This window comes from Cibotium barometz, chromosome 18 (assembly GCF_041138505.1).
Source record: "Cibotium barometz isolate CiBa-2024 chromosome 18, ASM4113850v1, whole genome shotgun sequence".
In the NCBI taxonomy this organism is placed as follows: Eukaryota; Viridiplantae; Streptophyta; class Polypodiopsida; order Cyatheales; family Cibotiaceae; genus Cibotium; species Cibotium barometz.
Window position 1 is genome coordinate 12,219,059 of NC_141063.1, and position 25,740 is coordinate 12,244,798.

Here is a 25,740-nt window from a genome sequence, read left to right on the forward strand (position 1 = left end):
GTCAAGAACAATTGGCAGTGAGAACTATGGGGCATATTCTCTGGCCAATGGGGCACAAGCAGACTATAAATGTAGTTATCTCCACTCATAGCTTATATACAAAGAACCACCGTCCATCCACATGAGATGTATGGTTTATACCTAGGGTTTCCTCTCCATCATCTCTCTATCCTTCCATACTAGATTACCAATGCTACCATCTACTACTTTTATTGCTATACCACCATTCCTTGTTGTTGGTGCCCTTTAGTTGTATAACCACTTTAACATGTTGTATCCCTTGTTGTTGCCCTTTAGTTGTATAGCCACTTTAATATGTTGTATCACCTATTAATACCACCTCTCCACCTTCTATGCTATTGAATGACCTAATGGCAATGTTCTAACAACCACCTTATCATTTGGAAACTATTCAAGGAGGGTTTCGTCCTTAGAGATTTGTAGAGGATTTTTGAAGACTCTTAAAGCCCTTTTAAAGACACTAGCAAGCCCTTTTGAAGAAACTAACCTAGGAGGGTTTCATCCTTTGAGATTTGTAGATGATTTTTGAAGACTCTTGAAGCCCTTTTAAAGACTTTAAAAGACCCTAGCAAGACTTCTTTAAGGCTTTGATGACTATCATTGGAGACTTTTGAAGATTTGGAAATCATGTTTATCTATTGCCTTCTTTGTTTGTGTCAACATTTGGAAAAGTTTTTACTATGTTCATGTCCAAATTGTGCACCCTTTGATTGGCATTATGGCTTTTGCCCAAGCTAATCAACCTCCATTTCCATCGATAAAAATAATCCTATTTTCTAAGGATGAGCTTAGGACCTTACAAGTAGATTTTGATAAAGAAGTTAAGACCACACTCATTGGAAAGATTTTCGATCCTCAGGCGCTAGAGATTGAATCCTGGCAGCAGCACTAAAGCTTACCTCGCATTTTAGTGATGCCCACTTGCTTGGAAGAGGCTTCTTCCAAGAAGAATTTTATTTGATGGAGGAAACCTCACAAACTATTGAGAGCAACCCCTTCCCTCTCGACCCAAGGAAACTTCTTCTTCCAATACCGTTGGAACTTCGACTCGACGTTAGAGGACCATAACTTGTGTCCTATCTTTCTTAGGTTTCCCGGGCTCCCATAGATCTATTGGGAGATTTTGGATTCCATAAGTCAGCTTTTGGACAGGTTTTGGAAGTCCCAGCCTCCTAGAGACACTTTCCACAACTGCAGCAATTGTCAGGTTAGTGTTGATTGGGTACCACGAGTCATGATACTCGTCAATGACACAAATGATCATGTGATGCTGCCAGGACTAGTTGGCCCTTTACTTTATTCAGACAGTAAATGGAGATTGTTAGAGCGGACTAGTGATGTGTCTACTGACAATAGGGCCACATTGCCACCAACTATCTTAGAGCTAGGACTAGTTGGCTCTTTATTCATACAGTGGCAGATGGAGATTGTTAGATCGGACTAGTGTTGCATCTACTAACAATAGGGCCACATTGCCACACACTATCTTAGGGACCACCCTAGAAGACGACAAAACCCACCCCCAAGCAACATGGCCCACATCCCCTCCACACATGATCCACCTAATGATCACGTGCGATCCCATTATAGTGGGCGAGATGAAAATGTTTACGCATTACCTTTGTAGAGCAGGATGCATCACATAGGGATTAATGGCATGAGGATGTATTGCATGGTGATGTATAGTAGAGTGGGCAGGACGATGAGCAAGATGTGCATGCCTTGCAAGATCTTGGTGATGATGTTTATGCTGACAATGATGTCTTATGATCCACACCTGATAACTTTCTACCCCTTCACCCTGCAGTTCCAGATGGTCCTATGGATATTTTTCTCATGCAGGAGCAGAAACTTGATGCCAATGGCTAGTGGTGCACTAGATCTAGCAAGCATTTATCTGGGAACACTTTTTGGTTCTCTGTAAATGGATCTAAAGATGAAGTATGTACTTAAGTGGGACAGCTACAATTATTCCTTATATGATTGGTCATGGAGTTATCATCCATGCCCCCCATAGCACAATGGATTTTGCTTATGCATGGTGGATTGAAAATTGATGTGTTGAATGTGTATGCTCCTAACCTCATAGGAGAAAGAAATTATTTTTGAAGTGCCATTATTTTTTGAAGTGCCATCGGGACTCTCTCCCTTAGGTAGATCATTGGATCATTGGAGGTGACTTCAACATGGCTGAGCAACCCTAAGATAGGGGGGGCATGCAGTCATAATTCACCCACTTGAGAGGGCATCATGGGAGAGATTTAGCTTTCCTTTCATGGCAAGGACTATTGGTTATAGGAAGCTAGATTCACTCCTCTTTTCTTGGAGTAATTGCAAGGCTGGTGCGTGTTGCATTTGTGCCTGCTTGGACCACTATTATATTGATGATTGAGCAGTTGATAGAGGTGGCACCATCTCCATTGCCCCGGGCACTTCAAAGTCAAATCATTGTCATGTAGTGCTGTGCAATAGAGATCTGGGGAACCAGAACTCTCCTCCTCGAGTACACATGCTAGAGTCTCTTTGCTCAGATGTAGAGTTATCTTGGCGAGTGATGGATATTTTGAGAGCTTTTGATGGATGCTTAGAGAGTTATCTTACCAACAAGTGATGGATCTTTGGAGAGATTTTGATGCTCCTGCCTCTACGAAAGAGTTGCTCTTGCCTTAGAGAGTGTCCATGATCTTTATCACAGTGTGGCCCTACCCAGGAGGCAAGAGACCTTGGATAAAGATGTGGCCCTAGCCACATCTTTAGAGAGTGTCAGTGATCTTTACCATAGTGTGGCCCTAGATGGAGGCAAGAGAACTTGGATCAAGATGTTGGAATGAATTCTTGCCCTCCTGCTCCTCACACTGCCATGTGGCAATGTATTATCCCACATAGTGGGTTGGGGTATAATTGACTCCTCTATATAGGGCTAAACAACCCTTGGTCTCCCCTTATCCCCCACCTTTATGGTGGTTCACAGGATCTTTGAGTGGGGGGGGGACCTGGCTGATTGTTGGCCTCCATCTGCAAAAGCTGTGCCTCCACTCTGCGCGTGGTGCTCCGTATTCCGTGTTCTTTCAAAAGAGAGAGCCATCACGCATAGATTGTTTGCTTTGCAGAGGGAATTGCCTTATCCACTGCTCTACGGGTGAGTTGCAGGACTCTTTCGAGCAGCGTGCATAGTTTCATATCATGCACGGGAGTCATTATTATGGATTCAGATGGGAGGTAGACATAACAACTCCCATATCATGGAATAAGTTAGACAGCAAGAACTGTAGGGAGTGCTCCACTTAGAGCTTGACATGGTCAGGAGTATTGTCTCATCTTTTTACTGCCGCTCACTATTTGTAGAGACTCACTCCCCTAAAAGGGATAGGGTAAGTAGCAGGTTTGGGATTCCTTGCCTAGGCTGATTTCGGATGAAATGTGCGCATTACTTGATGCCCCTTTTTGGCAGATGAGCTTAGATATGTGAACCACATGGTAAATGTCATGGGGATGATGGCCTCTCTCCCATGTTTTTCATGAGTTTTTTGGGATGACATTGGGGATGGAATTACATGATATGTGGAACATGGGCTCTATGCCTCCTTTTCTTACGGAGGGTCTTATCCACCTCATTCCTAAGGGTGGTGATAAAACTAATATTGCCCAGTGGAGGCCTATCACATTGCTTGGGACTGCATACAAAATTCTTACCTAGGTAGTAAGTATGAGATTGCTTGCCGCGGCGGCAGTGAGCATGAGATTTCAGTCAATGTTATAGATAGTAATTCATAACACACAAAATGGAGTCCTCTAAGGGAGAAGCATCTTTGATAACATATTTTCCTTCTGGAAGGTGAGAGAGTGGGCCAAGGCAAGTAATCAGCCTTTGGCTATCTTGCTACTTGATTTTAAGAAAGCCTGTGAAAGAGTGGATTAGGATTTCTTAGAGGATACTCTTGCACGCATGGGATTTCTTAGAGACGACTCTCGCATGCATGGGATTTCCTCAAGATTTGAACAAAGGTGTCTCTTACATTTACCGCAAGGCTCACAACACTATGCTTTCTTGTGGAAGTTGAGGTGAGCGCTTCTAGATCTCTCGCTTTATATGGTAGGGCCGCTCCTTAGCTCCCCTCTCGTTGTTGCAAAAACTTTGAGCATTTTCCTTTGCTCCAATGCCAGAGTATCTAGATTAAGATTGCCACTGTGCATAGAGAGGAGGAGATTTTGGACTCAAGTTGGCTAATGATACATCAATGTTTCTTAAGGCATCTTACTCATGTCTTGGAAGAGTTTTGTCTATAGTAGGGGGCTTTATAAGGTATAATGCGGATTTTGGGTCATTGACCTTGAGAGGATTGATTGGAGAATAGATGTTGGCTTTATATGGATTGAGAGAGGACACACTGCCAGATATCTTGGATGCCAAGTCGGGATAAACATTACACATGCCCATTAGTTTGCCCTTGTACTCATGAGCATAAAGAAAAACCTCCTTCATTGGATCTCTAGGAAAGCTAAATCTAGCCCTGGTGGTAAACTACAGGTGTTGGTTGCCATAGCTTGGTATGTCATTTCTTGTTAATGCTATGATCGTAGATGCATTGAGGGTGATCCGGAACTTCTTATGGTTAGGGCTTGATGGCACATCAGATACCAATGCTAGAGTTTCTTGGGAAACTAGTATCCTTCTGAAGCACAAAGGGAGATTCAACATCATTAATCCAGAGATCCAGTGCAAAGCTCTGCTTTGCAAGTTGGTGGCTAGAGCATTCCTTCCTGGCATTGATTTCTTCATGTACCATATTCTTAGATGTGTCCCTGAGAGCGGTAGTGACATGAAACATAGCACATGTTTTATTTTCTAGGAGACACGTTACCACCCCCATCCTCCCCACTGGTTTCTTCCATTGTCCAAGCTTGGAGTAGTATGCAGATATTTTTACGTCATGGACCCCTAAGCTTAGTGGATGTGGCTGACAGGTAGCCCATTATGTGGAATGATCTTATCAAAGATGATCGTTGCAGACCCCTAGGTGCAGTAGGGTATATGCATTGACCACCCTGAGAGAGATGTGTAACGACTGGAAGAGTTTTAAGTGTCTTCCAAATGATGAGAGAGAGGCAACTACCCAGCATCTCAAAGGGAGTCACCGATGGATTGCACAAACTGATGCAATTATACCTAACCAATGGATCACTAGGACATTTTTACATGAGTATCATCACTTGTGGTGGGGGTTATTTCTGAGACAAGCGTGCCCCTTCAAAAGTGTTGGGATTCCCAAAGCCAGAGGAGCAAGAGGGTGTTGCTTTCTATTTCATTCAGTCTAGATGGCGGGGTGGATGGACAGATGTGATGCATGGGGCTCTATGATTTGTCCAGTGAGAGTAGTGGGTTGCTCTGGGAAGCGTTGGTATCATGGCCCTTCCACAGTGATGGTTACTCATGCCTCGTGGTGCCCATGGCTATATGGTGGACCCCCTATCATATATCTACATTGGGAGTGGGAATGGACTGATGTGACTAACCCCATGAGGAGCATACTTTTCTTCAACTATGTGCATAACACCAAGTTGCTCATGCTTGGATAGACCTAGAGAGATCCACTCTAAGTTCCACACTTAGGCCTTAGTGGGGGGCATATGACATTACACCCCGCATTCAAAGGAGATTTTGGCAGACTCGTACAAGAGCGGCTAGATATCCAACTTCTTTTGGCTGGTTTTACATGGTAGGTTGCCCACAAACCAATGGAGATCTATTTTTGGCATGGTTGCCTCTTGTCGTAGATGCCCAACTCCATCCGAGACAGCGTATCATTGTTTATGGGAGTGCAAAGGAGCACAGAGGATCTGGGTATCTATAGCCCAACTCTTGTGCAGATTGAGGAGTGATCCTATCTATATTACTTGGGATGCTATTGCATGGTTGACACAGTTTGTCCCACAGCTTCTTTTTGAGGGCAAGGTGCATATCCAGTTATACTTATTTGTAGGGGCAGTGCTCAATGAATTTTTTTCAGGATATCCCCTAGTTGCTAGTATCACAGCATGGCATATCTGGAAGACAGATGTTCGAGGGTATTCATGTTTATGACACCCAATGTATTTGCAATACATGGAGCGATATTGTTCATACAGCTTTGGCCACCTAGGCCCGTGTACAAGGATCTTACAAACAGAACGCAATAGATTTATGAGAGGAGAACCAAGAGTGGAACCATGACATTTTCTCCTCCACTGCTACGGGGCTAAGTAGCAAGATCGAGGTCTGACCCAGATTACGCAGAAGTGGCAACTTCACGATGTTATGCTGGCTCCAATTTTAAGGTGCCATGAAGTGCTTTCATAGCTTTCAGCTAAGCAGCAAACACAACGCAACTAGCGAGTAATCCTACGTTAGTATCGCTACGATAGATAGGTTCAGTTTCTAGGTTGCCATAGCCTTTTCTCTCATCATTAAAGCTGCACAAGAGAGTTTGTTCCGCTTGTTTACAGGTGGGAAAAGTGTTGTGTGCTATCCAATAGCTTATTTGAAGGCTTTGGAAGCTTTCTTGTGAAGATCCAAGCTATTCGAGCTGAAGAGGAGATTGCCCAAGCCAAACATAGGCATGTGCATAAAGCTTTGGAAAATCAAGTTCCCAGCTTGGCAAGCTCTTGAAAGCTCTGGAAAATCAAGGGTTCCTATGAAGGGTGATTAGGTCCCCTCTTACCTGTGACACAAGGTTTTTGCTTGGTAATTCACTAGCCAGGAGACTTTAGTATTTTGGTATCGACAGATCTTGTTTGATCATTGTATTCATTACAAAGTTGTATAAGGAACTCTATGATTTGAGAGATCAATGCAAGCTTGTACTACAAATACTCCTTTCAGCAAGTTAGAAATTACCTTATTTGGCCCATCTTCCACCTCCAAGCTTGGTATTTTGTGGCATTTCAACTATGGTTAATTGTATACTTAATTAAGTTAATAGTTAAGAGCTCCAAGATCAGTGCTCTTGTTACACAAGTATTGGATGGGCTTTGGGCAGTTCAGCCTCACATCAAAGGTGGGTTTCTTTTTTGAATCCTTCAAAGAAGAATAAAAAAGCATGGAACGCGCATCTGAAATGGTGAAGCGTTTTCAGCCGGTTTCACACAGAATGATACGTGTCTTAATGCAACTATGGAAAGATCAGCTTAACAAGTTATCAAAGCAACGACTATGAAGAGCATAAACATGCTGGTGACATTTCAGCAAACGAAAAAGCATCTACCCTTTTGCATTCGTGAATTAAAGTAAGTTCCAATCCCCCAGAACAGTGATATCAAACTCCCTAAACTTTACAGTCAGTTTAGAGTACAAATCTGCATGGTGGGATCATATCACAATGAGGAAAAAGATTGGAAATGATGACTAGATTTTAATGAAGGTCATCTACATGAGAGCTTTCTCCAATCAAGTTATGATATTTGAAATTATGATTTACAGCCTTCAAAGAAAGAGGATAGAGGTACAGGTCCATGTTCCTTCTCACCACTAGAAAGTTTACTATGTGACTTAGGCCCTCCCTCTTTTCTGCCTCTTTTGGATCTGCCCCTTTCCTTCTTTCCAGACCTACGATTGTCCTTGTCTGTAGAGTCGCCAGAGTCGGACTCACTCTCATTCATGTGCTTCCTTTTTCTTTCCAACCTCTGCAAAAATGGCAAAACCTTTTCATCATTAACAAAAAGAACTTCATAGATATCATAAATATTTATACAGAAGAAAGTTTAAGAACATGTCCAAAACATAAAATGAAATATTTGTTTACAGAAGGGGAATCTATTCAAGCACACAAATTGGGTGAAGAAGAACTAGCTGACATTGGGTAGGCAAAAAAGGCTTATGAAGAACAAACGCATCTTCAACCACCTGCTATCTCGGCCGATCAATGGGTCTGACAAGTCCCGGTTCAACAAGCCGAAGGACTCTTTTTCAGCTAATTGATACAAAGCAGCATACAAATGGCATGTTCTTACTGCAGTAAGTGTTGAAATATTTCCATACAGTGGGAGCACCCATACTCTTTTAACTTTTCATCAATATTAATTTCTTGTCATGGTCCATGACATGGACTGCCCAAAAATTTTGGTGAGCTAGATGAAACATGAAAGACATCGAGCTACTGAGCTGGTGGGTATCAATAAATAGATCTCATACGCCAGGTGTAAACCAGCACAAGGCAAAGAGGGTATACACATTGTAGCAGCCCTGATTGGCAATTTGGCACCTTGGTTGCTGAGGAGTCTTCGCCACGCTAGATGTAGCCAAGCACGCCTCGCCGCCCAGCGTACACAAGCCAAGTGTCACGCTGTCCGTTGTGATCCCAACTATGGACTAGTGTAAGCTCACGTGAAGGTGTTGCCCGACTATTTCGCTTATCAAAAGACCCTGCCCGAGGCCATTGACTGCCCAAGTAAAGACCTCCAAAAAAGCATGTAGCATCAAGTTAAACAGAAAACAAAATAAAATGCCAAATAGTGTTATTTTTGGGGAAACGATAAACTCATCAATCGAGACATTGGAGCAAAACGCAAAGAGCATAAGCCTCAACACCAAAAAGAAATCCGACTCCTTGCCCAAAAAGCAAAAGACAGATCTAAAAGGCGGCCAAAGACTCTTACCTTCCTTGGAAGAAAGTTGTGGCATGGTGCAATCCCACAAGTGGTGATCTGGACGGTTCCATCTATAGCAAAAGTGGTTAGGACTTGTCGAGTCTTTGGCCGCCTTTGGTGATCGGGATGGTTGCATATATAGCAAAGGTTGTTGGGTCTCACCGCCACTATTACAGAGGTGGTTGTAACTTGTATGCTTGGCCCTTATGACTTGATGCTTGTCCAAGGAGCACTCATGGGTAGACTGGTCATGTTTTGTTTGATAATGTAAGTACTCACCACTTTATTGACACCTCGTTGGTGCAAGAACAGAGCCTTCCCATAAGCACGAGTAGCCACACTTATTATTGACTTTTAATTTGGGCTTAAGATTGAAAAGCATAAATGAAGAGTAACCCTAATCCAAACGCAGGATGCACGAGAGGCTACATCTTTGGCAAGCTTAATTTACATTAGTTGTTAGGTCTTTATATAGGTTTAGACCTCTTAACAAGATGCAAGCATGTATTGCCAACACATGATACATGTCAACAAGAGTGCCAAATGTCCAAGAGAGGTGTCACCTTTATAAAAACCTATCTAAGAGGTTGTTCTTACACTAAAGCACACTTCCTTTACAACGGGTTGTTCCCACAAGATATACATACATACAAACACAATACTCCTTTTACATTAGCAAACCCTCCCTTAATGGAAAGGAGTCATGAGTTGTAGTTAGCCGCCTCTACCGGACCAATCCGAAACTCATGTTGCAAAGTGATTAAAGCCTCCAAGATTTCAAGCCATGGGAACAAGAATGATCTCCAGCAAGATCCTGCTTTGCACCAAGCTTTGAATGTGTGATAAGTAGGTGAGACCAAAGAACATAATCCTCCTTGAACTGAAATCTTCATGGAAGAATGGTGAGGGTAAAGAAGTGGCGGTTGACTTGCTTTATCACGGTTAGGAGAACCAACTGAGAGTGTCAACATAATGTGCGTTCTACAAACTAGACCCTTGCAAATGATTATTCATGAACTAAAACTTCAACATAAAGCCCAAATGAGCAGAAAGCCCAAGAACAAGATGCCTAAACTAGATGCCTAATCACAATCCCAAAAGCACCACATAAAAAACAACGAGGACAAGATCCTAAGTACTGGATCTCCAACCCCAAATGAACAGGAAGCCCAAGAACAAGATGACTAAACTAGATGCCTAATCACAATCCCAAAAGCACCACACATAAAAACAGCAGCAGTAGAACGAGGACAAGATCCTCACGACTGGATCTCCAGTTGATGAACGGGAACAGTGTAAACAGTGTACAAGACTAACAAAAAACAAGAGCCAGCAAGACTGGTAGAGGCACATAGTTGCAACATTAACAGAACTGGAGCAAAAAGAAGATGTCCACATGGTCCATAGACAAATATTGGAAGTTGAGCTTCTCCTTGTACTCTTGCATGCAAAAAGGGACTCTCAACACTTGATGATCCCATGTTGTGGAACCCCCTTCACCAAAATTCACCACGTAAGTGTTGGGGAAATGCACTGTGGCTGAGAAAGGGGCTGAATTGGGACTGTTCTAGGCTGTGAATATGCAAGGGGAATGACTGAATATGTTGCATTTACCTTCACCCGGGTGGATGGAGAAAACAATGATGTATGATTGCTGAATTTCTGTTGTGGGGCTGGGAAACGCTGATGGACTGAAGCACTTCTTCCCTATGCTGATGATGATGTGTTTTGCTGAAGGCTGAATGCTTGTATGCTTCAAAACGATGATGCTTGATGTGCTGAATGCTGAGATGAATGATGAGATGCAACGCTTGCTATTTATATGGGTGTCTAGAGCTGGTTGGCTGGCTACAGAGCTGGCCGACTGCTACACGACTGTATATATGTGATGTATATGGTAATAATGCTGAATATTATGCTAAATAATTCTAATAAGCTGGCCAACTTGATATTAAAGGCTGCCGGCTGGATGATAATAATGGATAAATGGTATAATAATATTCGAAGGCTTATGCAATGGTTCACATGCACATGAGATGAATGCTATGCAAATGCAAACCATGATCTGATGCAAACCCTAAGGCTTCTACTGACTTCTAACATGCATGAATGATTCTCTTCAAGTGAGTTGAGGGACTTGACTGACCGATTGACACTCTAAGGCTGAGGAAAGAACTACATAGCTCGTGCCTGACATATCCCGGACTGGGGCTTACAATGACAGTGCAGAGTGCATGTGACATTCCTCCCGCTTGGCTTGGTGGCAGGTTCATGCCTTCCCAAGTAGTCCACCAATAACTGGGATTACTCTTGAAAGAACTCCTCGTCTAGCCAAACAACTTCGTCAGTACCTCGATCTCGGAACTTTGTGTAGAACTGACAGAGTCTTCGACCGGAACCATGCTTCCAACAATGAAGAAGGATCTACTCAAGCTCAATGACTTCTGCTTCATCAACCACGTCTGGCTATTGTTCATATGAAACATCAAAAACTTCTGGTCCAACATATGGTTTTAGCCATAGTTGTCAAGTACGATACCATACGGTTCGTACGACACCGTAGGAAAATACGGTATGATATAAATTTTTTTCTTATCGTACGATAAAATACAGTGTTTTAAAAAATACTTATAAACTTAAGTATTTCCAATTTGAGATATGGAGTACTTTAAAAAGAAGGGAAGCATCATGGTAGAGAGGAAGTTCTAACAACCATAGACAAGCAAAAAAAAAAAAGACCAAGAAAAATAGTTTTTTTTTGGAAAAAAAAAATCAAAAACAAAAAAACTGATATCGTATCATACGGTATTCCATACGATATAGTGTTGTACGCCGTACGGAAACAACTATAGTTTTAGACAAGAAACATAGAAAACATTATGCATCGTCCAACTATTAGACAACTTTAACTTCATGGAGACATCACTTAGCTTCTTAGCCATAGGAAAAGGTCCAAAACTACCAAAAGAAAGCTTGGGACAACGTTTGCTTACTTGTTTCAATCTCTGTTTCATGATATACAAATAGACCTTATCCCCTTCCTTGAAGTGGACATCTCGTCTAAACTTATTTACCTATCTATGTAGTGAATAACGGTTAGGCTCAGAATTGAGGGCCAAACTGTATTGAGTGCCAAACTCTGTGGAATCGATATACTAATCTTCTATGCTATCCAAGTCTTTTCCAGAGATCTTGAGAATAGTAGACTCCTGCATGGTCTAGATGCTGCGCTGGTCTTTCCACTAAGAGCATCTGCCATTGGGTTATGATGACCAGGGATATACTTGATCATTCCTCCAGATTCTTGGAAGATCTGACTCCTCCTAGCTTGCAATCACTCCATTAGACACTTGGCATCATCGGGAGCCACATAAGTGCTCAGTGGTCTGTTTTGACTATGAAAACTCATCCATAAAGAGCAAGCTTCCAATGTTTGAGCGCTGTGATCATTGACTGCCTTTCTAGCGTGCCCTCTAAAGTCTTGGAAAGACGATAGGAAAACTGGCTAGGAGGTTCTATCCAAGGGACCAAATTGATACGATGATCCTTAAGACGAGAGGGGGGAAGACTGGGTGGGAGATAGTCCTTAAGCATAATGTAAGAATATCGAGAAAGGAGATTTGTCAACTGAGACACTCAAGAAGAAGATGAGACAATTGTTATCAAAAAGAGAGAAGCTGTCTGAGCACGATCATAAATCAATCCTCCTCCCGCTCCCTTGCGGGATAGCTCGTCGGGCCTAGAGATGAGAAATCAAAGGAATGCTAAGAATGTTCTTATCCCCACGAATCATGACACGCTCAAGACAACCTTAATAAAGTATCTTGTCCCCAATTAGGAATGAGTTCATGCCGGCAAAACCACTAAATTTCTACGATCATGTCACACCCCAAAAGAGGCGAGACAATGAAATCTCGTTGGAGTGAGACCTTTTGAACCTGAAAAGAAAACCGCTGTGTCTTTTACGATATGTGGATGCAGAGACCAAGTGTAAACCCGTCCACCTCCAAATGATAGGGCACTAATGTACAGCTCATTTTGGTAGCCAACTGGGGAGAGATGGCGTCTTCAAAACTGTCCATGTCAAATAAGACTACAAACTGGCGGCCCTTGGCAGAGCCATAAGCTCAGATCAGGCTTTTCTATGTGACTGTAGCCTCACTCTCCTGCTTAGCATCAAACACCATGGATGGCATGGGATGCATAGACGGTAAGAGATGAACCGCATTGGCAGTAGCAAGCAATGCTAGAGGAGTGGGAGATGCTGTGGCAACTGTGAACCAAATGTTAGGATCTAATCCATGAATAAAATGATCGATCTTGGCCCGCTCAAATAACCCTAACTTTTGTGCTAAAGTAAAACTTACCGGAAAATTGAAGTACGGGTGACCCGTTCTGTTTGAGTCCATAGAACTCATCTGCCAGGTTGATCATATATTGGGGAGGGAGAAATTTGGTCTTTAGGTCATGGACGAAGTGTCCCCGTGAAAAGTTGTGACACTTGTGGTCGGGTCTGTATGTAAACTAGACCAATGCTACCACCAAGTGATTGCCTCCCATGTAAGGTGGGAAGCCGCTACATGGACTTTATCTTGCGGATCTAATAGCTTTGCCAAAGAAAAATATGCATTAAACTGATGAATAAATTGATTGACAGCTAAATGATCACACTTACCGTCATACTTACTAAAGTTTGGCTATGTCCAGATGATAGTCGTTGATGTTGCAAGAGTCTGGCTAGTGGCACCCATCGGTGGAGAGACTGAAGAGAGGGTGTGTTGAAATTGCAGATGCATGGCCTCCCTTTCTCGCTTGTGTTCGAGTATCATTCGCTCTCGATCGAGCTCTCGTTGGTGCTCCCGAACTGCAAGGTCAACCTGATGCCGATCTTCTTCAAGCTTGCGTTGAGCTTCCTCATAGTCCCGTCTGTTTGCTTTTTCTTGTTGCTTTCTCGCTTCTACTTTAGCTTTTACTTCCCACCGTCTAGTCTCATCTTCTTGTCTTTGTTGTTCCATCTGAAAGAAGAGAGAGATGAAGTTGGGAGTAGCTGGTGGAGTGGGTTTTGCTGCGGTAGCCTCCAAGAGTTGGAGACGCTCCATGAGAAGTTGGTTTTGTGCTCGGAATAGAGCTATGGTATCTGCTGCTGGTGGAAGAGCATGGTCTCCTTTGAGGGAGACGTCTTCTTGTTGCTGATGTGTACTCTCCTCTGTAGACATTTTTCTTTAGTCGGTGGTCATGCTGGAACGAAGTATGACCATCCAAGGATGCTCTCACGCTAGGATGCGGTGTGTGTGGACAAACTGAATCTGATACCAATGTAACATGCAGCGGAATTATGTGTAGATGTAAAATCCTGTCTCACAAAGTCTCACACCGCCTTCTGTATCCTAAGTTTCGTGAGTCTTTAGCAATCCACTTTATCACTTCACACTTTAAGAGATGAGAAAGAGAGAGAGAGAGAGAGAGAGAGAGAGAGAGAGAGATTTGTACACCTTCTTGGGTCCCAATTTACCCACTAAAGGGCCCCCTCCTATTGCTAGGAGTATTTGCTTTGTTACTTTGAAGAGAATGACTGACTTTGGGTGGTAGATAAGCCAAACACGAGACCTTCGGAAGACCAAGAGTCGGCCGACTATACACTCCTGTAGAAGCACCAATGATGACCGATCTCGATGCCAATGCACTCTTCCAAGGGGCTATAGGAAGGCTGCAAATTGTGGCTGAGAAAGGGGCTGAATTGGGACTGTTCTAGGCTGTGAATATGCAAGGGGAATGACTATATATGTTGCGTTTACCTTCAACCAAGAGGATGGAGAAAACAATGATGTATGATTGCTGAATTTCTGCTGTGGGGCTGAGAAACGCTGGACTGAAGCGCTTCTTCCCTATGGTGATGATGATGCGTTATGCTGAAGGCTGAATGCTTGTATGCTTCAAAACGATGATGCTTGATGTGCTGAATGTTGAGATGAATGTTGAGATGCAACGCTTGCTATTTATATGGATGTCTAGAGCTAGTCGGCTGGCTACAGAGCTGGCCGACTGCCACACGACTGTATATATGTGATGTATACGGTAATAATGCTGAATATTATGCTAAATAATGCTAATAAGCTAGCTAACTTGATATTAAAGGCTGTCGAGTGGATGATAATAATGGATAAATGCTGAATATTATGCTAAATAATGCTAATAAGCTAGCGAACTTGATATTAAAGGCTGCTGAGTGGATGATAATAATGGATAAATGGTATAATAATATTCTAAGGCTTATGCAATGGTTCACATACACATGAGATGAATGCTATGCAAATGCACACCATGAACTGATGCAAACCCTAAGGCTTCTACTGACTTCTACATGCATGAATGATTCTCTTCAAGTGGGTTAAGGGACTTGACTAACTGACTAACACTCTAAGGTTGAGGAAAGACCTACGTAGCTTGTGCCTAACATATCCCGGACTGGGGCTTACAATGGGGCCACGACATACGACAAAATCATATCCTAAAGGGTCCTACTGATGTACAATAATGCACTAGATGAGCCATCTTGTCACCATGCACTACAATGCAGAGTGCATGTGACACATCCCAATTGCTACTGCAAATCCATTAGAGAATTGGGACTGGGTACCATTTTGTAGCACGCAACTTGTTATGTAATTGGACACTAATCTACGGATTAGAGACCTAATCCACCAAGGTTAGGGAGCCCCGAGATTAAGTGTTAGTAGGTAAATTCTTGGCTAGGATTCTTGGATTGATAAAACATGCTTAATAGCAGGTTAACTATTTATGGCATAGTTATCACTATATAAGAGAGAAACCGGGTTATTATGAGACACGATTGTGTGTTATTATGAGACACGATTGTGCGGATGCATCACTGAAGGCCTGGCTTGGACAAGAAGAGTTGACATGCTCATGACATGCAAATGGACATTAAATGTCATTAAAGCTGCCGACCAGCCCTTGATTGCTCTGCAATCCTAGCCAACCTGATCCTGATCCATGGGGATCCATTCTGGTGTCCACATAAGCCCTGCTTATGCCCTAAATTGTCTATTTAAGCTGCTACCCACCAGGGACTAGCCTTGGGTTAGGCATGTCCATGTGCATGCACATGACATCTCCTTCTATCAAACTTGATGACGGGATTCCAACCTTGACCTTGGACAATATGTCATCATCCTTCGTCTCCACATATGGTCTCCCATACTAGTCATCCTTCCCTTCCTGGCAACCTTTTCACTGAAAACCTTGCCTTAGGTCTCTAATTCCACTCCAAAGATTCTTGGCAAAGCCTTTATATATGCTTTTGGACACCCACTCCTGCTGGCCAACTGGCCCTGAAAACCTTGCCTTAGGTCTCTAATTCCACTCCAAAGATTCTTGGCAAAGCCTTTATATATGCTTTTGGACACCCACTCCTGCTGGCCAACTGCTGTCGGCCAGCATCAATGGACATTAAATGTCATTAAAGCTGCTGACCAGCCTCCGAATGCTCTGCAATCCTGGCCGACCTGGTCCTGATCCATGGGGATCCATTCTGGTGTCCACATAAGCCCTGCTTATGCCCTAAATTGTCTGTTTAAGCTGCTGCCCACCAGGGATTAGCCTTGGGCTAGGCATGTCCATGTGCATGCACATGACATCTAAGTATTTCTCTCATCGCTTCTCTTTCCCTAAAGCGATTGCTCTGTTCAAGTTTGAGTGTACAAGGATTTGCTGGTGTTGAGGTTGTGTGATGTTGTGTGAGAAAGAGATGGAAAGAAGCGCTGTATTTTTTTTTTGTTTTGGGTTTGGTCAAGTACCCGAGAGAGAGGCCTAAGGTGGAAACCCCAAGGTAAAGGTGTTGGCTGAAGGCGTAGGAAGGTTGGTGCCTTAGGGCAGCCAAGCTTGGCTACCCTAGGTAGCCAAGCTAAGGATCAGCAATTAGCACAGGCCGGCAACCAACACACAGGCAGGCAGGCATGCAGCCCATAAGCCACCGCCTGTACCCGCACACTGGGCCATAGCTGGCACAAATCCAAGGGGGAGGAGCATCTGGTGTGCACATAAAAGCCCAGGGCTATATGCGCAGAAAAAGCTGCAGAAAGCAGGCCACCGTTTTAGAGAAAGCTTAAATCGTTTTTCAAATTGTGGAAAAGCAAATGTTTTTTTGCTATTCGATGAGTTTATTTATAAAAACCCGAGGAAAGCTCTAATCAAAGACTAGCTTTTAGGAAAACAACAAAAGCATGGATTCTCCACACATGAAGTGCATCAAGAGGGCTGAAAGAATTTGGCCAGCTTCCAAGAGCAAGATTTGTGTTTGAGATCGTGGGAGAGCCGGATTTAGCAGCACTTCATCTCTACACTTGCCATGCGAAATTTTCCTTGAGCAGCAGCAAATCAGCTTTCGATTTATCATGGCTGATGGAGCAAGATGGGTGAGAACGTTCATCTTGCCACTGACCCATCGAGATGATGGTGTGACAGCGGTCGATGACTTGGTCACTAAAGTAGACTTCAACGTTGGATGACCTTGTTTGAGCAGCAACCTTACTAACTAGTAACACCAAAGTTGTTATGCAAGCAGCATTGGCAGGTTTGGTGATCGTAGGGGGAGTTGGGACAGCATTAGTAGCACCCTTTTGAGCCCTATACGGGGGGAGAAACTAAGGAGATAGTTAGAAACTAAGGAGATAGTTAGACTCTTGACAATTGACTCCTGGCTCCACAAGTGGGGTACACATTTTGAGTTCCATCCTTTCCCTGAGGATAAGAAGATACAGCTGGTACAGGGGTTCTGTCATGTGCACAGTGTGTATCTACCGTGTGCTATACGCATGCAAGACTAGTTTCGAGGCCAGGGGAAGCTTGGAACTAGGCAGGCTAATTGACGAGCTGAGTTAGGAAAATACTAACGGGCGGGCACCCAAGTATGGACGGGCGGGCGGCCAAGTGTGGACGCCCGATGACCAGCCAAGAGCCTATAAAAGGGTGGCCAAGGTTAGTTATTGTATATAGAGAGTCTCGCGAGTTTGTGAGAGCTCTATGGTCTTGGAGCCTGGATCTAGTGCAGACGTGCACCTGCTTTACGCAGCCGAGACCGGCAGCAATCTCGAGGCCCGCGAGGGCAGCTTCGTGGCGGTATGGGACGTCGCGAGGAGGAGATTCGTCGGTACGTCAACCTAGTTAGCTCAGCTCGTGGCTCGGTGGGGACAGCCAAGACTGTGGGCTTGCCCACGGCTGTCATGGTTGGGAGGTGAGTCAGGCCTGCACCCCCTTGCTTGTTTGTTTGTTTGTTTGTTTGCAGGTTTCGAGTTCGAACCAAGATCGATCACGAGGGGATCCGTGGGGGTTTGACAGTGGTATCAGAGAGCAAGTCAGTAGGTAGAGAAGAAGAGGTCGAAGAACGGTATGTGTTAAAAAGCTTGCTGTTTTTTCTGTGCATACTGCAGTTTTCAGATTTAGTATGTGTTTTTCTTCATCAAAGACACCCATGTTGATGGGAGATGGTAGGTTTAGAAGGGTCGCTTGCTTTGCAAAGAAGAGGCATGTTTGTTGTGCATACGCATAAACTGCAGGGAGAGAAACAGAAAAAGAAAAAGAAAAAGCATGTTGCTTTTCGTTGAACGCACGATCGAGAGAGCACGTGTGAGGAGGAGGCGATGACGGCTTTGTACGCTGACACGTTTGCAGGCGGTGGCTACCGGCGGGCTGACGGCGCCTAAGGCTAGGCGGCCAAGCAACCAGGCCAGGCCAGCGCCTAGGCCAGGCAGGCAGCGCCCAAGCCAGGCCTGCGTAACCAGCCAGGCAGCGCAACTAGCCAGGCCAAGCGGGCAGCGCCTAGGCCAGGCCAGGCCGGCACCCATGCCACGATGCCCGGCCCATACAGGCGCAGGCGCAGGTTGGCGCAAGAAAGCAGGCGACGGCAGCCAGCACGCCGGCAGGCGAATCCAGGGGGAAAGGAAAAAAAAACTATGGAAAGCTTACGTTTTTTTTTAGCTTTCAGTTTTTTTTTGGAGTTTAAAATTTTTAAGTTTTAAAAGAACCCCCCTCTCCAAGGTTTCCAAGGTGTTTATTTTTTATTTATTTTTTTAGAAAAAAGAATATATATATCCATATATATATATATATATATTAATATATATATTTATTTATTCAAGGAAAAAAAACACACAAAAGCAAAACAAAAGCTAAGCCTAGCTTTTGGAGATTTTTTGGCTTTTGGGAAACCTTTATAAACCCACTCAAGTGGACTTCTTGCCACACATCTCTCAAGTTCTCAAGTTCTCAAGTTTTCAAGCTCTCAAGCTCTCAAGCTCTCAAGTTCGCTCGCACTTTTATTGTGCAAAGATCGAATTTTCTCTCTACGTACCCTCTTCACGATGTCGACCCAAGAATCGGAGTTGGAGCCCCTTGTGGAACGCGAAGGCTTGCCGGCTACGAAAGGTACCGATGCCGATCTTTTTGACGATTTTGTGTCAAAATCAGATTTCCAAGAGTTCAAAGTAGCTCTCGAAGCTTCTTTGACAGAACGTCAGGCACAAATCGTAGCCCAGATGCAAGCTTTGCAGAACTCCATCGCTCTATTGACCACTACCCTCTCTACTTTCTCGGGTATGGATACCTTGGCTTCAGCTTTAGGCCCCAACATTACTCCGGAACCGTTCGGGGGCGAGCAAAAGCAACGCACCAAGGAGATCGTGGACACTTGGCTACATAAGTGGCAAGTTCACTTTCAGTTTCATCCATATGATGATGGAAAGAAGATCCAATTAGCAGCAGGTTTCCTGTCCGACAAAGCTTTGCTTTGGTGGAAGGAACTCAACCCTAAGCCAACGACTTGGGCACAATTTGAAGACGTTTTCAAGAAAGAATTCCTCAAGAAAGAGGATGATTACGATGTTGTTGCCCGGTTTTCAGCTTTGACCATGACCTCGCAGCACCTCACTTATGAGGTCTACCTCCAGAAGTTTCGTGACTTGCAAATGAAAGCTACAAAGATGGATCCCACTACTCTTTTGGGGTTTTTCGTAGCTGGTTTACCAGACTCGTACCGATTACAGGTTAAAAATAACAAATGTAAAACATTGGACGAGGCCATTCATTCAGCTCGTATCTATGATGATACGATGGTCTCTTCCAAGTCGAAACCCGTTACCGAGCAGGGGAACAAGCATAAAAGGAAGTTCTCCGCACCTATGGCTAACACGACAGAGGAAAAGTCTTCGGACCAACCTTCGAAGAATTCCAGTTCGACACCAGCGAAGAAGAAACGACTTCTTAGGGCTTTGAAGCTCAAGAAGGAAGGACGTTGTTTTATCTGCGAAGAAAAAGGACACATGCGTAACGAGTGCCCGAAGCAAAAGGGTACCAAGTCAAACGCAGGACCCAAGCCAAAGGCAGCTAACCAGTTGTCTTTGACAGGTACGTCCATTACTGTACTTTCTCACCCTAGTACTTGTTCTGATTGTCTGTTCAATTCTAAGGTATTTCGCATGCATGATCTTCTCCGAGTTTATGGAGAAGTGAAGGGCCATAAGATTCACATTCTTTTAGACCCTGGCAGTTCGCATAATTTTGTTAACTACAAACTTGTGCAGAAATTGAGTCTTGATACAACACTCAGCGACCATACCTATGAGGTACGTCTACCTGCGGGAAGGCAAGTTTGGGATCGCAAGGTGGAGATGCTTCCAATCCAGATTCAGGACTACAAAGATACTCTAGAATGCTATGTTATGCATCTGGAAAATGTGGACTTGTTATTAGGGATTAAGTGGTTTAAGACTCTTGAAGTCCAGATAGATTGGTCTAGTCATATTTTTTCTTTTCAGCATAGGGACACCAAGTATAGTATTTTAGGTGATTGTATTCATCCCTCTCAGGGACCTCTTGTAAATACAATTGATTTTGGAAATATAATGGATTCTTCTTTGTATACCGCATTCCATTGTGTATTGATTCCACTTTCTTCTTTTCTCATCCCTTCCATGGATGTAAATGAATTAAGTGTGTTTGAAAGCAAAGAATTACAGAAGATACTTGATTCGTTTCAAGATGTATTTCCTAAGGAACTGCCATCGGGTTTACCACCTGAACGGGCAGTAGATCATCGTATTGACTTGATCCCTGGTGCTCATCCTGTGAGTATTCCACCTTATAGGATGAGCCAAGCTGAGGAAGATGAGTTGGCTAAACAACTCGAAGATTATTTGAGGATGGGCCAGATCCGTCCAAGTAAATCACCTTGGGGTGCACCTGTGTTGCTTAGGAGAAAGGAGGACAATACCTGGAGGATGTGTATAGATTACAAGAGATTGATTCACGAAGATCGATTTACGTACTGGCTATCACCAAATACGTATTCATGAAAGGCATGTCGAAAGAACCGCCTTTCGGACTAGGTATAGCCATTACGAATTTCTCGTATTACCTTTTGGGTTAACCAATGCTCCAGCCACTTTCCAGCAAATGATGAACGATCTTTTTCGTGAACATTTGGGGAAATTTGTGGTGGTGTTCCTGGATGATAGTTTGATTTATAGTCGTACTCTTGAGGATCATGTCAGACATCTCACGATTGTCTTAGCTATTTTAGGACAGAATCGACTATATACTAAGTGAAGTAAATGTGAGTTCTTTATGACCGACATCATTTACTTGGGACACAAGATCACTAGAGATGGATTGAGCATTGACTATGACCGAGTTCAGAAGGTTCTGGACTAGCCTATACCGTGAACAGTGAAACAACTTCGTTCTTTTCTCGATTTTGTTGTTTTTCTTCGAAAATCTGTACGGGAGTACTCTCAGCTCACACTGTCGATGACCGACTTATTGAAAGGTCGTGGACGTAAGTCAAATCAGTCTATCACTTGGAATAACGATTTGGATATGGCCTTCAGACTTTTGAAAGATAAAGTCAAGGAAGCACCTATCTTAGCATTACCTGATCCTAGTCGGCCTTATGTTCTTGAAACTGATGCCAATGACTATGCTATCGGGGCTGCTCTATTTCAAGATGGTAGACCGGTTGCTTTTGAAAGTAAAAAGCTAGACGACACTCAATCTCGTTGGCCAACCCTTGAGAAGGAGCTTTATGCTGTGATTCATCATGCTCTCAAGGTTTGGAGACATTATTTATATGGCTCCAAGTTTGTGGTATTGACTGATCATCAGTCAATCAAGTATGTGTGTGATGCGGATGATTTGAGAGGAAGGAAAGCTCGTTGGGCAGAGTTAATGCAAGATTTTGATTTTGAGATCCGTTATCGGAAAGGGTCCATGAATAGTATTGCAGATGCGCTTAGTCGAATTAGAGAGGTGAATACTTTGTCGTTCACCGAGATTTCTACTGACTTATTTCAGTTATTGAGAGGGCTTTGCAGGACTGATAGTTATTTTGGTCCATTTTGGCAGAAGATCCAGGACGGGAGCCCATTGATTGACCAAGAGTTGGTGACTGAGCAGTCTACTATTCAGGCTGCAGGAGGCCAGTGGTGGATGATTCGGAATGGTTTGCTATTCCGTAATGGCAAAATTTGTGTACCACGGATCCTGGACATTAGGTCCAAGATTCTGAGGGAGTGTCACGACGCCCCTTCTGCTAGACACCCTGGGGTACACAGGACACTATCATTAGTGAAACACACTTTTTATTGGCCGAAGATGAAAGGGTATGTAGAAGATTATGTTCTCAAGTGTCAAATTTGTCAGGCAAATAAAGCTGAATGCTTTAGACAGGCTGGGTTGTTGCATCCTTTGCAAATCCCAAGTAATAAATGGGAAAGTATTTCCATGGATTTTATTACCGGATTGCCAAGAACACATCAAGGCCACGATTCTATTTGGGTTGTGGTAGATCGCTTGATAAAAATGGCTAGATTTTTACCGACCCGGAAGACTATTACAGCTACGCAATTAGCTCGGCAGTTTATCGAGCAATTGTTTAGACTGTATGGATTACCGCAGGACATAGTTAGTGATAGGGACTCTAAGTTTACGAGAAATTTGAGAAGTTGGAAACAACTTTGAATTTGAGTTCCTCAGATCATCCTCAATCTGATGGCCAGACTGAAAGAGTGAATCAGATTTTGGAGGATATGCTTCGAGCATATGTATCCAAAAGACAGAGTTCATAGGAGGATTATCTTCCTATGTTAGAATTTGCTTATAACAGTACTAAGCATACAAGTACAGGGTTTAGTCCTTTCATGCTTATGTATGGTTTTCAACCTAGATCACCTGTTACAGTAGGATTCTCAGGACTTCAGCATGATGCAGCACGTAATTTTTTGCAAGATATGCAGGAAATGTTACAAGTTGCAAAGGAATCTATTAGAAGTGCTCAAGACCGAGACAGGTTTTATTCTAATAGACATCGTTATGACATACTCCCCTTCCTCTAAGAGCTCACTCCTGAGCTCACTAAAAAGCCAGGGTAATCTCTCTGAAGAGTAGTCAATGTCTCCCATGTAGCATCCTCAACACGATCCTTCCACTTGATCTTGTATTCCGTGATAAGCGTGTTACGCAATCTTCGTTCACCCGAATCTTTTCAGGTTCGTGCGGAACAAATGTCATATCCTGGACATCTATAATTTCTTGAGGAGTAACTAACTGATCTGTTCCACCCAGTACTTCCTTAAGTCTACTGACATGAAATACAGGATGAACTTTCACATGAGAAGGCAAATCCAATTCATTTGCAACTGAACCAATCCGTCGTGTAACACGAAATGGTCCACAGTATCTAGGGGATAATTTTGGAGATCGACATGTCCGTAAAGTCTCGGAATCTTTCGGAACTCGCAAATACACCATCGTTCCTTCAGAGAACTCTGTATCTACCGTGTGCTATACGCATGCAAGACTAGTTTCGAGGCTTGGGAAAGCTTGAAACTAGGCAGGCTGATTGACGAGCTGAGTTAGGAAAATACTAACGGGCGGGCACCCAAGTATGGACGGACGGGCGGCCAAGTGTGGACGCCCGATGACCCGGCCAAGAGCCTATAAAAGGGTGGCCAAGGTTAGTTATTGTATATAGAGAGTCTCGCAAGTTTGTGAGAGCTCTATGGTCTTGGAGCCTGGATCTAGTGCAGACGTGCACCTGCTTTATGCAGCCGAGGCCGGCAGTAGTCTCGAGACCCGTGAGGGCAGCTTCGTGGCGGTATGGGACGTCGCGAGGAGGAGATTCGTCGGTACGTCAACCTAGTTAGCTCAGCTCGTGGCTCAGCCAAGACTGTGGGCTTGCCCACGGCTGTCATGGTTGGGAGGTGAGTCAGGCCTGCACCCCCTTGCTTGTTTGTTTGTTCGTTTGTTTGCAAGTTTCGAGTTCGAACCAAGATCGATCGCGAGGGGATCCGTGGGGGTTTGACAGGTTCCTAACAGGAAAAGCCCTTATTTGGTGAAAAGAGTTGCACATAAAACCGGTGGATTTTGAGAGAGTTTTCCGAGAAGTGGTCAGGGACAAATACGACATAGAACCCAAGTTTAAAAGCTTGGAAATGAAGAATATGCCCTTTGTGACCTAACTACAAAAATTTAGCGAGTTGCAAACTCCAGGAACTCACATGGATCTTATCACCATTTTGGGATTCTTTATTGGATGGATTGCCTAATGGATATCAGCTTCAAATAAAAAACAATCGAAGCGAAACATTGGATGATGCCATCCAATATGCTAAGATTCATGATGAGACCTTGGCGAAGAAACAACCAAACAAACCCTAACAACCCTCTTTGACAGACCAGGTAAGCTCCTAGCGTAAACGCAAGTTTAAGTACGGGCAAACTCCAGTAGAGACCCAACAGACTATGGGTGACCCGAATTCAAAGAAATCAAAGAAAACAGAGCAAACATTGTGCTTTACTTGTCATCAGAAACAAGGGCACATGAGGACCGACTACCCACCGGGGCAAGTCAAAATCGAAGGAGCTCTTGTGACTGAGGCTAAAGGTAAAGATACTTCCGTACACACGATTGTTTTAGCTCATAGTTCTTGCAAGGGTTGTAGCTTTAACATGAAAGTTTTCAGTTCCACATACCTAATATGAATGTATGGATCAATTGTGGGAAAAATTGCGTACATTTTTTTGACATTGGGAGTAATCACTATTAGAAGTCATCTCCTGTCTTTATCAGACACCAGGGCCTCTGTTGTGGGTGTGCCCGCCCTGTATAGGTGTTTTCTCATTTTTCCTCACTCCCCGCATTTTTTCCCCATTTTTCCCTATTTTTCTGTGGCTTGGGTGGATGCCCAAGGTTGGCAAGAGGGCCCATGAGCTGGCCGACTAATGGTACTGGTCCACGACTCCACATCTGTGCTGGCCGACTGGCTGTGTTGGCTGGTCGTGGAGGATCAGGGCCTGTCGGCTGCCCTTCTGCAGGCCGACTACATCATTGGGGACATATAAAATGGCCCCACAGCCCCTTGTCAATTGTGTATCATTTCCGGGATTCTTTTGTGTATATAGAGCAGAGTTACACGCCTCTACCTCTCTATCTCTTGTGCTGTTATTTTTCTGCATTGCATTTTGCTCTTGTGTTCCCAAATCTGGTCATCATCTCCGCTGCGCAATCTGACATGGTATCAGAGCCTAGCCTAGGCTCTAGATAGTTCTTGGGATTTGTGTGAGCAAGAGGGGGACTGTTGTGTTGCTGATTGGTGGACTGTTTGGGACTGTTTGGGAAGAGGAGAAGCAAGAGGACGGCGGGCTGATTTGCTGGACAGCCACTTGCAGGTGTTAGTTCTTCTTTGTTCGCACCCACCCACCCTTTTCAGAGTACATCCCCGCAATGGCAGATCTGTTTGAGATGGCCGAGGGGCATGTGAAGATCCTGACACTCCCCACGTTCCCGGTGGACCGTCAGTTGGACGGGAACAACTACGGCATATGGAAGGTTATGATGGAATCTGTTCTGGAGTCTTATGACCTCGCTGATTTCGTCATTGTTGGGGTTCCACGGCCGGAAGTAGAGGAAGGGGAATTACCGTCAATCCGAAAGGACCGGGAGGCACAGGCACAGATGTGGGATCGTGTCAACGCCAGGGTCCGTTCGTTTATCTTTCTCAACTGCACACCACAAGTAATCACTCA

General features: G+C 43.9%; 1 protein-coding gene across 4 annotated transcripts in view; it reads right to left on the reverse strand.

Moving 5' to 3' along the window:
• Positions 1–7,245: 7,245 nt before the first annotated feature.
• Positions 7,246–25,740, reverse strand: part of LOC147628946 (uncharacterized) — a 28,322-nt gene continuing 9,827 nt past the window's right edge. For 2 of the 4 annotated variants that reach the window (XM_086812116.1, XM_086812117.1), the window contains exon 5: positions 7,246–7,680. In XM_086812116.1, the coding sequence (XP_086668242.1) occupies positions 7,465–7,680 (216 nt within the window). In that variant the 3' untranslated portion in view covers positions 7,246–7,464. Of the gene's footprint in view, positions 7,681–8,225; positions 15,132–25,740 lie in introns of those variants that run through there. The other 2 variants (XR_015267864.1, XR_015267863.1) reach the window with 2 other exon arrangements.